Source organism: Thunnus albacares, chromosome 7, assembly GCF_914725855.1.
Source record: "Thunnus albacares chromosome 7, fThuAlb1.1, whole genome shotgun sequence".
NCBI classification, from domain to species: domain Eukaryota; kingdom Metazoa; phylum Chordata; class Actinopteri; order Scombriformes; family Scombridae; genus Thunnus; species Thunnus albacares.
The window spans coordinates 33,170,952-33,184,017 of record NC_058112.1 but is presented as its reverse complement, the minus strand read 5'-3'; the positions used below and the strand labels follow the sequence as shown (position 1 = coordinate 33,184,017).

At 38.6% G+C, this 13,066-nt stretch overlaps 1 protein-coding gene across 2 annotated transcripts in view; it reads right to left on the bottom strand.

The window, feature by feature from the left end:
• Positions 1–11,394, bottom strand: part of pot1 (protection of telomeres 1 homolog) — an 87,396-nt gene extending 76,002 nt beyond the window's left edge. The window contains exon 1 of one of the 2 annotated variants that reach the window (XM_044355604.1): positions 11,311–11,394. Coding sequence is in view for 1 of the 2 variants with exons in the window: in XM_044355603.1 (XP_044211538.1) it covers positions 10,476–10,527 (52 nt within the window). In the remaining variant the exon portion in view is untranslated. Of the gene's footprint in view, positions 1–10,475; positions 10,543–11,310 lie in introns of those variants that run through there. The other variant, XM_044355603.1, reaches the window with a different exon arrangement.
• Between the last annotated feature and the right edge of the window lie 1,672 nt (positions 11,395–13,066).

Here is a 13,066-nt window from a genome sequence, read left to right as displayed (position 1 = left end):
TGTATAATAGTCTCCTCAGCAAGGTGGAAAAAAATATGCACATATATCGGTAATCTGACAGATCATCATCTTTTAAGTTGATATGTTGAACTTGTTAGCAAACAGTTGTTTATTTCCACATCCAGCAGTTACGGAGCAACATGATCATTGATGTGGAGTCGTGTTTCTGTCCACCTGGTGAATGTAAGTCCAATATTCACTCTCTTTTAGCTTCTGTTTTTGCTCTCTACCAACTCCTGAGGGAAATATCTGGCTCTTTAGCTGCTAAATGCTCCACTATGTTCACCAGCTAGTCTACAGCTAACTGTGTCTGTTTGGTGCTGAGCAGGTAGTGTACAGCAGCTTTTTACAGCTTTTTCTCTCTGAAAATGACGCTATGAGACGCTGAGAGTGAACCAGAACAGTAAAGTTGCAGCCGGACAGATAAACAATGAGCTGAAACTCACTATAAAGCTCCGTAAAGCCGAGAGGAGCTGCAGAGTTACTGATGATTCTCTGTAGGTTCATCACTACGAGCCAAACACATTACACACTGACATTAAATACATTACATACAAAAATATTGCTGCTTTAAAAATATGTGATTGGCTTCTGTATACCAGAGATGAACAAACCAATCACCAAGCAGGAGCCTGGACATCAAGGATGTTCGTCACTCAGACGGGAACCAAAGGAAACGTTTTAAACAGCAAACTGTGGTGGAAGAAGAACTCAGACCCTTTACTTATAGGACTGTATTAATACAACAATGTAAAAATACTTCATTACAAGTAAAAGTATAGAAGTATTACCTGCTAAATTTACTTAAACTATTAAAGTAAAAGTACTGGGGAACCACTGGTTTAATCTTTAACAAAGCAGTGTCATTTATAAACTTATTATGTTATTTTATGTAAAAATTAAAAAATTTAAAAGTAACTAAAGCTGTCAAATAAATGTAGTGGAGTAGAAAGTACAATATTATCCTCTGAAATGTAGAAAGTAGCATCACATGGAAATACTCAAGTAAAGTACAAGTACCTCAAAACTGTACTTAAGTACAGTACTTAGTTACTTTCCATCATCCACTGAGAAATAACCTGATGACTCAGAAGCTCACTAGTTTAACTTTTGTTTCACAATCTTTTTTTTTTCCAAAGTACACTGATTAATTACAGACAGAAGTCAAGACAAGCAGCTCAGTGTCGGCTGCAAACTAAACATCCATTTATTTCCCTACGACATAAAAAACCTCCAGCTGCCACAGACCGACGCTCCAGCAGCTTCACCTATTTAATAAATAAAAAAATGAAAGTCACACGGCTCGGCAGGTGATTTCAGGGTTGTTGTTTTTGTTTTTTTTTTTATCAGGTCAGAAGCAGCTTGTGAGAGCTGAGCGGTGGGAAGCGTGTCAAGGGAGAGCAGCAGCTCTGCAGCACTCAAAGAACCCCATTTATTAAAAACTATTTAAAAAACCCCCCCACACTCCAGCACCGAGTCACAGACTCTCTGTAGGCAGCAAGAGCAGAGAGACTAAACAGACAGACCCCTGGACGCAGACACTCGTGTTTAAACTGCCTCATATCACACGTACCAATTACAGTTTTAAAATAAGTGCAAGCATGAAGCCTGGTCCAGACCTCTGAATCACTGACTACAGGTTCAACCTGCCTGATTCTAGTTTCATACCAACATTGGAAGGAACGGCGATGCATAATATGAGGTGTTACTCATGAACGCAGACAGGATTATTAGCTATACAACACTTTTTAGTCAATTAATCAATTGGAATCATTCATGTCCAAATTCTGATTCCAGCTTCTTATGTAATTATTTCACATTAAAATGTCTAAAAACAACTAGACCTGTGTTATATATGTTGTTGAGTTGTGTACTTACATTATCAAACCCAGAGAAATCTGTAATTTAATCAAAGTAACGGACCGTTTCATTTGGTCGCCTGTCGATGGCGTCATACCTCCTCTACCAAAGAGTAAACACGCACCAGATGCATACGGCGGCGCTGTGTTTGTCCGCTACAATGGCGTCTACCAAAGAATAACTTACACACATACAAGATAATACATCGGCGTTGTGGTTGTTCCACACAAACTGTTATAAATGGACTTTTATTCAGTTTTAAGCCACATTTTCATGATAAATTTAGGTGGTTTTTAACTATATCTTTTAGCCGGAAGAAGGATTTTAGTCATTGGACGTCTGGATCTTAAGTTATCAGAGAAATAAACTGGACAAACGTTAGCAGCAGCTCGGCTAACAGCCCCTCCAGGAAGTCCGGTGGTCACCAAACATCGTCGGAGAAATATTGATTTTTTTAGGTGAAACAGCTTTAATTAATATTTTTAATGATTTTAATCTGCGTGTACGTTTGTTCTGGAGAGGAGGAGACCTCTGCCGGTAAAAACATCCTGGATGATGAACACTGGAGTAATCCTATCCCAGTGAAGCTGCTTATTTAACAACCAAGACAACAACTCCCATGATCCCTTGCTACTTCACACCGTCATCACACTCCGTCCTTTGTTATTGTTTTGATTGAGACACCTAGCGGCTGAAATTACATATTGTGTGTTTAAATGTGAATATTTTCTGGTTTCTTTAGTCTCTATGACAGTAAACTGAAGATCTTTGAGTTGTGGACAAAACAAGACATTTGATGACGTCATCTTGGACATTTTTCACCATTTCCTGACATTTTATGGATCAAACATTAAAGTATTGCGTCTGTGATATAATGACACAAACTGGGTAAAAATGTAGCCCAGTGATTTTTAGTGTGTGTGAAGGTAAACAGAATATCTTTGATTTGTGAACAAAAGAAAAAGAAGAAAAAAAAGAAGAAGAAGAAGAAGAAGAAGAAGACACCTTTGGTTTTGGTGTTCCTGCCTTGTAGTAGTTTCATGTAGATCAGCATTAACAGTGAAACTAAAGAATATATTTTTTCTTTTCATGTTGTTTCATCGGTTTCATCTTTTAGAAGAAACTGAACATTTCAGCAGGACCGGAGGGGTCCGATGACACACACAGTCTGTGTGGTGCAGATATGTTTTTATGCATCCCCAACAAATCATCCGTCTTATCTCCTGACCCGCAGGTTGAAAACAGATCTAAAAAAAGCTTTATTTACATGCAGACTGGAGGAGTTTCCTCTGCAGTGAGAATCAACTCGACTCAGCTCAACTTTATTTATGTAGCACCTTTCATACAAACATGTAGCCCAAAGTGCTTCACATGGCAGGATTAAAACAACACAGACAAAAATACAATGAAACAAAAGCAAAAGAGACTAAATATTACAACAATAAAACAATACAGTGTTGAAAATAGATAAATAAGTCAATAAAAGAGAATAATGTGGATTAAAATGATGTAAAAACCAATGATTAAAACTTAAAAACTAAAGCTAAAGCTATAACGTTACTCCATGTTGAAATGAAAAACCAGATTAAAAAGATATGTCTTTAATTTCTATTTAAAAACACAGAGAGAACCAGTCAGAGGCAGCGTGTTCAACAGGAACATTTAACCTAAATGATCTGGTTGGAACATAAAATAAAAGAAAATCTCTGTAATTTAAAGCTTTATAACCAAGTAAAAGAAGTTTAAAATCAGTTCTGAGAGATACAGATAGCCAGGCAGCAGTGGGCTGATATGATTCATTTTCTCTGTTTTCATTAAGACCTTTAAGGTAATCCAGTTAGAAGAGAATTAAAATAGTCTAAACAGAGAGTCATAAAAGCACGAATGAGTTAAAAAGCTTCTCTGAATTCAAAAAGTTCTGACTTGTGTGTCAATATTTCCAAGTTGAAAAAAGGGATGTTTTAATGACTTAAATTAGAGTCTAAAATCACTCTCAGTTTTGTTATTTGTGTTTTAATCTGTTTGTTAAGATCACCGAGCAGTGAGTGCAGTTTTTCTCTTCCTGCTTTGTGTCCTGTTCAGAGAATTTCTTTTTTTTTTTCCTTATTTAATTTAAAAAAGGTTTTTACCCATCCGAACATTAATGTCAGTGAGACAGTCAATGCCAGCATGTTCAGAGATGTACAATTATGTGTCGTCAGCATAAAAATGCTAATTGACAGGTGATAGTTAATAACGTTTCCAAGTGGGAGCATTTAGAATGAAAACAAAACTGGACCCAGAACGCTTCCCTGAGGAACACCATATTCAATACCACGAGTCTCTGATACAGAAGCACTCAGGCTGATAAAAAACAACTGTCTGCAAGTTAAATAAAACTGAAACCAGCTTAAACACAGTCAGAGAGACGCACACATTCCTCAAGTCTGTCAATGTCATTGATTATATCGAATGCTGCACTGAGGTCTAAGAAGAGGAGGACGGCCACGATGTTTGAATCCATTTCTATAACTTTCAACCATTTATAACTTTCAGTAGTTCTTTCTGTCTCTGTGCTGTGGTCTGCTCGATAACCACATCAGAGCTTTTCTAAAATGCTGTTGCTGTTTAGATGAATGAGTAGATGATTAAAAATAATTTTCCTCTAAAAGTTTACCAATGAAATGCAGATTAGAAACGAGTCTGTAATCATTTAGCTCTGAGTAATTTAGATTGGATTTCTTGAGGAGAGGGTTTAACCACTGAAGTCTTAAAAGCTGTGGGGAACATGATTCAATTAAAGAGTTTATGCTAATTCTCCTAATTACTTCACTGATGGCGACTTCTGACATCATATCAAAGGATGACATCATAGATCCAGGAGAGTTATAACACAGACTCTGGTAGAAACTATTTTTTCTTTTTAAAAAAATGAAGTAAATTCTTCACATTTAAGAGTTGAGTTATTAAGGAGACTGAGGTGCAGGTGATGGATTTTAGAAGACTGTCAACTGAGGGGAAAAAAGCACTTTGGGATTATTTTGTGTTCTGAAATAATCTTTGAGAAACAGACTCGTCTCTCTACTGACTGCATTACTGTAAATTATAACTTGATCTTTGAAAATGTCAAAGTGAACTCTGTCGTTTGCTTTCCCTCCGTCGTCTCTCAGCTTCTCCACAATTTCTTTTCAGCTGACAAACTGTGCAACAGTTTTCCTTGTGATTGGAGAATTAATTGCCTTTTTTTATTTGTGCTGGATCATTTTGTGCTCTGGGTAATGGTGATCATTTTTCACCATTTTCTGACTTCTATTCAAGAAAACAATCGGCAGATTAATCGATAAGGACGATAATTGTTAGTTGCAGTCCTAGTACACACATGATTGTTGTGATCACAGATGAGATGACGTTCATTAGAGCAAACAACAATAGTGTCTGACTTCTTCAAATGTCTTGTTCTGTCCAAAACAAAGGTTTTCAGATATTTACAGTGATATAAAACTGAGAGAAGCAACAAATCCTCACATTTAAGAAGCTGCAACCAGAGAATGATCACCATGTTTTCAGTAATTGATTCTCAGAATAGTTCTGTATCTGGCAGTACTTTTAAATAAAAGTCATGTCACCTTGAGCTTTAGGAAACAGTGATTGACATTTTTCACCATTCTTTAGATTAAACAACTAAGAGTTTAAATGAATAAAATGAAGTGAATCATTAATTGCAGCTCTACATTGGAGCCCAGAGTTGCAGCTTATGGTTGGCGCCATCTTGGAACCGCAACCCTCCAGATAAGGAACCGCTACCTCGGACCCAAGCTAACGCTAGCTTACTGGGAACATGCCTGTGTGCCATGCAAGCCAGCGTCTGATATCAGCCTGGTTCTCTGCAGTTGAGGTAAATATTTGAGAATTTGCAGTAAAAGAAACTGATGTGGGGACATTTCTATATATCACCCAACTCTACTGCTGTCTTCTCCTTATTTCACTACAAATTACAAATCAGTAACTGATCACCTTTGACAGCTGCTATCAGTGTGAGAAGCTGAGAAGATGTGAATGAATCCGTCCTGCCAAACATCAGCCGATCAGTATGAAGCGAGGTGGAGGGGACGCCGCCTCCTATAACTGTCCTCTCTCTCTCTCTCTGTTGGTTCAGCCGACGCCGGAGCGTTTGCCAAGACACAAACCGTATTTGCTCCACATTTGCATAATCTTTGTCTCTTTCCTCTTTTGTGTGGAGATGAGACTGAGAGAGAGAAAAGCTCAACAAAAGCAAGAACCAAAAAGAAAAAAAAACAACAAAACAAGTGCTGAGAAACAGGATGCAGAGAGGATTGTTCCTGTGTGACAGCGGTGGAGTGAACTCTGTGCTGCTCAGCAACATGCAGCTCATCTGCTGCAGAGCCGCAGTAATTAGTCAATTAATCACTGAATGGATCACAAGAAAATTAATCAGCAACTATTTGGATCAGTTTTCATGTTTTAAGCAAAAAAGCCAAACATTCTTTAGTTCCAGCTTCTCTAATGCTGCTTTTATATCATTGTAAACTGAATATCTTTGACTTTTAGACATTTGATATCTTAGGACACAGTGAAAATGTGATGAACATCTTTCAGATTAATTCATCAGTGAGCAGATTTGATTCACTTTTCTTCTTCCTAATGTCTGAGTGAAAAACTTCAACCTGATAGAAGATACAAAATGATGTGAAAATGCATTAATTTTCTTACGGCAGGACCCGAGTATCCTTCAGCTGTAACCTGTCGGTGTTATGAAGCACACTACAGATGTGCAGAGAGTCCAGTATTTGTATCTGTATTTGTTGAGGCAGCAAAATTATTTGTATTTGTATTCGAATAAAAGTGGAAATTAAAGATGAAAATGAAAGTGATGTCCAAATTAGGAAATATGCGTCATGTAGCAGGTGGATGTGACTCCCCTCATTGAGACCTGCTGATAGACGTCACAGCGGAGCAGAGGAGAGACACTGACCCCTGAATTCCACCGGGCGCGTGTGTGCGCCGCGTTCCGGCTCCGACGCGGCCACTCTAGTCGATGTATCTGATTCCACCGGGCGCGCCGCGGCGCGTTTCAAAAGCGTCCCAGAGGCAGCTCTCCGCTCTGCTGCGCTAAAGATAGGTGCCGCGTCTATTTTTTATGGAGGCCGCGTCAAGCAGCACAGAGCAGATCGAGCTGGGCAGGAAGTCAGACACAGAAACAGTATTGAGCATCCGGTCAATTTTCAAAATAAAACACCCCGTGCAGACTCCTGGTCGTATATCAACAATAAACACAATTAAAACAGATGAATAAAGAAACCATTTAACTACGTAGCCTAATTAACCATAGTAGAAGCACAAAGATCAAGGAAAATGAAACAAAATTGGGCCGTTTAGTTGCTCTGCTACTGCAGTAATTACGGTAGCCTTAAGGGACTTTATCAGCTTTGACTAGGCTGCTGTAATTACTGTAGTAGGAGTGCAACTGACTTTAAACGGCGGACAGCTTCCTCGCAGTGAAGACGCTCCGCTTCTGACACGCTCCCGGTGGAATAGGGCGCCGTGCAGAGAACGGAGCAAAACCGCGTCGGAGCCGGAACGCGGCGGTGGAATCCCGGAGTGAGATTAGAGTGAGACTATAACTGACCCGCTCGCTGGTATTTGACATGTTTTGTTTTTTTCTTCCCAAAAACAAATAATTTTAAAAACATTTGTATGAAACAAACTCCACTATTTGTGCTTTGCTGAATAACGTATTTGCATTCGGGCCGACCTCTAATTCACACGTGTCACTACACAACCATCAACACGTCGTCCTGTTTCAGTCGGTTTGTTTGACTGAGGTTTAAGAAGAACTGACACTCAACACACTGATTCAGGTAGATTCTTTCCAGCAGGAAACCAGCCGGGTTCTGGATGCTCTTTTACATTCCAACCAGCAAGTTTTCAGGTGAAAAAGGTGAAATAAGTGGCAGGTGATCTCTGTAACACAGCAGCCACCGAGCCCTGTCCCTCGTCCAGCCGTCCAGCAGGAGGCCGCCTGGGTCACGCACCGCGTGATCCCTCCCGCAGCGAGCAGCCGCCGCTTCAAAAAGCGGGGAAGGGGGAGCGCTCGACTTTTTACCCCCTCGCAGGTGGGGTGGAGACAGGATGAGCGAGCTCCTTTAGAAGTCATAAATATTCATCTGCAGCCCCCAAACGCAGGAGGAGAATCCAGGACCACCGCAGAATATCACAGGCTGATTAATAACAACAATAACTCTTAACACAGTGATTCATTCATCATCTCACTGCCCTCCAGTGCAGGATTTCCCCTCATAAAATATGTAAACCGAGGTGGAAGGTGCTGTCTCTGAATACTCTGAATTAGAGCTGCGACTGATTATTTCATTATTGCTTTTCTTGATTAATGGATCAGTCATTTGGTCTATAAAACGTCTGAAAATGGTGAAAAATTATGATCACTGTTTCCTAAAGCCTGAGATGACGTCCTCAAATGTCCACAACTCAAATATATTCAGTTTACTGTCACAGAAGATTCAATGAACCAGAAGTTATTCACATTTCAGAAGCTGCAAGCTATTTTTTTCTCCAAAAAAAAAAAAGATGACTAAAAAGAGGACTAAAAGAAACCAGGAAATATTTACATTTGAGAAGCTGGAATCAGAGAATTTGGAAATGTTCTTCTCAAAAAAAAAAAAAAGACTCAAAATAGTTTGGGAATAATTTAACAGGAATCGATTGATCGTTGCAGCTCCACATTTTTCACCACTTCCTGTTAATTGCCTTGTAAACAGCCACATACAAACTCCACACCTCCGATTTTTAACCCTGATGACATCACTGTGACGTCATCAGGGTTCTTTTCTCAGACTTGTCAGAAGTCAATAAGAAGTTACAAAGTGCTTCACAGAATCAAAAGAATATAAAGTATAAACCAACAACAGGGAGACTCAGCCGTCACTTCCATCAGTAAAACACATGCAGCAGCTTTCCTGCTGAAAATAAAGTCGTTTTCTGTGTCATTTTCAATCGTTTGCCTCCAAAATAAACGCAAAACTGTAAAATCCCATTTTCTGAGTTGTGAGGCTTCATACTGTTCATCCCTTCTTGTGATTAACCGAGCAGCACCTCAATAAAATGTCAGCGGTAAAAACAGGCAAAGCTATTTCCTTTACGCAATCACAGCCGATTTGAACAGAGAAAGTGGATGAAATAAGAGGAAAATAAGCTTTGAAGACCATTAGAGCCGCAACTACCAGTCTCCTCTTCTTCTACTGCTGCTGCTCACAGCTCACTGTTCACCGCTGTGTTCTTTATTTAGATTAAATCACAAGCAACAAACAGGTTAAATAGGTAGCAGGTTAAAGGTCAGAGGTCACAGCGTTCTGACAGATACAACATCACATTACTGCAAATACTGAATCACAACATAACAAGAAATGTTAAATAGTTTAACATCTGATCTGAACCCCAGAAATGACTCACATCAGCACTGTAACTAAGTACATTTACTCAAGTACTGTATTTAAGTACAGTTTGAGGTACTTGTACTTCACTTGAGTATTTCCATGTGATGCTACTTTCTACATTTCAGAGGGAAATATTGTACTTTCTACTCCACTACATTTATTTGACAGCTTTAGTTACTTTTCAGATGAAGATTTGACACAATGGATAATATAACAAGCTTTTAAAATACAACACATTGTTAAAGATGAAACCAGTGGTTTCCAACCTTTTTGGCTTTTGACGTCTTACAAAAAGCAGTGTGTAGTCGGGGTCACATTTCACATGTCTATGAGTTGTTAACAGCTCCACCAAATAGTGATTTTTCCCTCTAAACTTCTCACATGCTTTCATTTCAATAAATGTTCAAATGATCCAATATTTCAGCAAAAATCAAAGATTAGAGAAAAAGTCCAAAAACTGAAAACAGATTTGTGTATCAGAACTTTGTTTTTTCTTCTTTCCTCTCCCATTAATCATCTCACCACCCCTCAGATTTACCTGCTGACCCTTTGGAGGGGCCCGACCCCTAGGTTGGGAACCACTGGACTAAACTAGCTAACTGTATATAAAGTAGTGTAAACTAGCTCCACCTCCAGCAGCTACAACAGTAACATGCTGCTCTAACACTGATGCTTTACTATTAATAATCTAATGATGTCATATATAATAATATATCAGTCAGAGGGACCAAACCACTACTTTTACTGCAATACTTTAACTACATCAAGCTCATAATACTTATGTACTTTTACTGCAATACTTTAACTACATCAAGCTCATAATACTTATGTACTTTTACTGCAATACTTTAACTACATCAAGCTCATAATACTTATGTACTTTTACTGTAATACTTTAACTACATCAAACTCATAATACTTATGTACTTTTACTGCAATACTTTAACTACATCAAACTCATAATACTTATGTACTTTCACTTGTAATTGAGTATTTTTACTTTGCTGTACTGGTACTTTTACTGCAGTAAATTATCTGAATACTACTAGCAATCAGTCTCAGCTCTGCAGGTCTACCTGTCACTACGTAAGTGTGAGTAATAAATAACATGAACAGTGAACAGTTTTCTTCTGTACAGATACAGTTTATGTATCATTAAGTTACCTGCAGCTGTATCTGTTAGCCATTTAGCCTCCTGAATAACTTTAGCCACCATCACCAGACAGTAGCTTAGCTAACGTTAGCCTCCGGTTTAGCACGCACGCATTATCGCTTTAGCACAAATTTACTGACAATTTTACACTTCAAACTAATTTTATACAATGTTGAGGTAAGTTAGTGAACAAAGAAAACTTTGAGAATATGTAACGAGTGAGAAATACTCTGATCAGTTATTTACTAGAACGTAAAGCCGAACTCCTTTAAAAAATCCTCCCGTTATAAGTTTTATTGATTACCTGCAGATTTATACAGTAAACACAATATAAAATACATGCTTTTACAAATAAACAGTCTCTGTTGGTACATTCGGCAAACACTCTGTACACAGTCAGCACGTCACTTTGATAATATTTCAACTTTCCTGCAGGACCAAACGGTGAACTGAGCATGTTGTCTGGACAAGGACTGAGGTCAAAAAACGGTAAACTTATCAATATAATCGTGATTTTAACCCTTTAATTTAATCCGGCTGTGTATTGGGTGTAAGCCGAAATTTAGAGTGGAATATATAGACTTTTAAAATGAGCAACCATGTACTCTGTGTTTTATAAAAGTGTCCCAAAAAGTAATGCAAACCAAAATATGAGTTTTTTTAAATGGGGTCTGGCTGCTCTTCCTGTCAGTTTGAGTCAAACTGCCACTAAATAAACCTCTACAGACGGTTAATTAAAAACATTTCGTTATACATACAGTATGTGGCAAACTGCACATCTTCACCAGTCATTACATGGAAGGAAACAAAGCATAAAAGAGGAATCAAATATAAGAGGAAACTTACGGCTGCAGCTTGTTTCCCTCGCTTGGTTTCGAATTGACAGGCTGCTGTAATGCGCATGCGCGGAGGGTCTGCGTATTACTCAGCTCTTATTTAGTCAAACTGGCAGGAATATTAAACATGTTCTTGACCTTTACGATGATAATAGTTGCATTTTTATCAATTTATAGTTATTAAAGCTGTTATTAAAGGTCTTCCTCCGGGTTTAATACAGTTAATTAAATGTCAGTCGGTATTTGGAGACAAGGAAGCTATTATAAAACAAATTTAGACCTAAAGGTGAATTATTTTGGAGGTTATGTATTGATATTATTTTCTGGAAGAAGGTTTGGCTTCTACCTTACAAATATTGCATTTCCAACAAAGGAAAGTAAACCCATTTTAAACTTTTACAAACGATTTATCCCTCTAATGTGTTTGTAGCTAAACAGCTGTTGACAGCTCTTGTTTCTTCTGTGGAAAGTATGAAGAAACTCCTGTTTGTTCTTTACCTGAGAGAAAACCTTGACATTTTTGTACATTCTTAGTTTTTGTAGGGTTTTTTTTTACTTGCCAAAGTCAACCCACACACACATTCCTTCAGCCTCGGGGACATTTTCTGTTATTTTGACACACAGCATCAAACACTTGGTTATGTAGTAAATTTCTTGGTTCTAGTGACATTTTTTTTACACAAGCAAAGAGTACTGACAGGTTTACCCAACATGCCTCATTTCTCTCAGCAGAAATAGATTTTAACCTTTTACTCATGTCTCTTAAATTTCTTATAAATAAGGAATCCATAAGACTCCATGAATGACTGATGTTATATGATGACATATCTGTTTTGTGCCTCATACGTACGGGTTGTTAGGGTTAGTTATTGCCTGTTGCTTGTCTTGATATTTATATCTGACTCATAATTTGTTCTGTTTCTATGTTGCAATAAAATAATTTAAAAAGTTCCTATTTGGTCTGTTTTAGAGAGGTGTAGATTTATTAAATGGTCATATTTACTCCACCCACATTAATACATATGGGATGGAAAAAATATTAGAAACACTTCTCAGTATCACCCAATACATTTCAACACTGACAAAATTGATGATAAAATTCTATATATATACTTGCCAGTTTAGATAAAACCTAGTGCAGTATAATACAACAGCCCTGCAATAAATTCTGCCTTCATGAAGGTTGTGATGTCCAGTTTTTATTGAACCTGCAGGTCCGCTCTGCTCTGTGTGACAGTAGTTTGTGTTTTGTCTGTCTGACGGGAGCTGGAGGTGTGATACTGACATCAGGCAGGACGACCTGCCAGCCTGCCGACTCTCACCGCCGCTGTTGGAAGTGACAGCCAGTGGACGACTGACAGCTTCCCGCTCGGTGACTCCGCCCTTCTGCGTTTGGCATGTTTGGGAGGATTCGTGCAGCACTTTGTCCTGTCAGGAGTCAAAATAATGTCAGCTGCTGAAGTGCAGCCGCTGCCACCGCCGCCGGCAGCACCAACCCACACTGGGAGAGTCTTTGTCCCTTTCAACACCACTGAGTGTCTGCTTCCAGACGACACGCATCTGTGTTTCTCTCTTCATGTGTTTATGATCCACTCTGGCCTGTTGATCAGCTGTCATCAAGAAAACATGCACACTATACAGTGTTTTCCTGCCACATGGCCCACTGGTGACATTAACATCAGCATCCAGTGGCAAAAAGTAAGTGAAGCCTTTGGATTTATGTATAAATTTGATATTAAACACGGTCAGAACTTCATATAAATTAC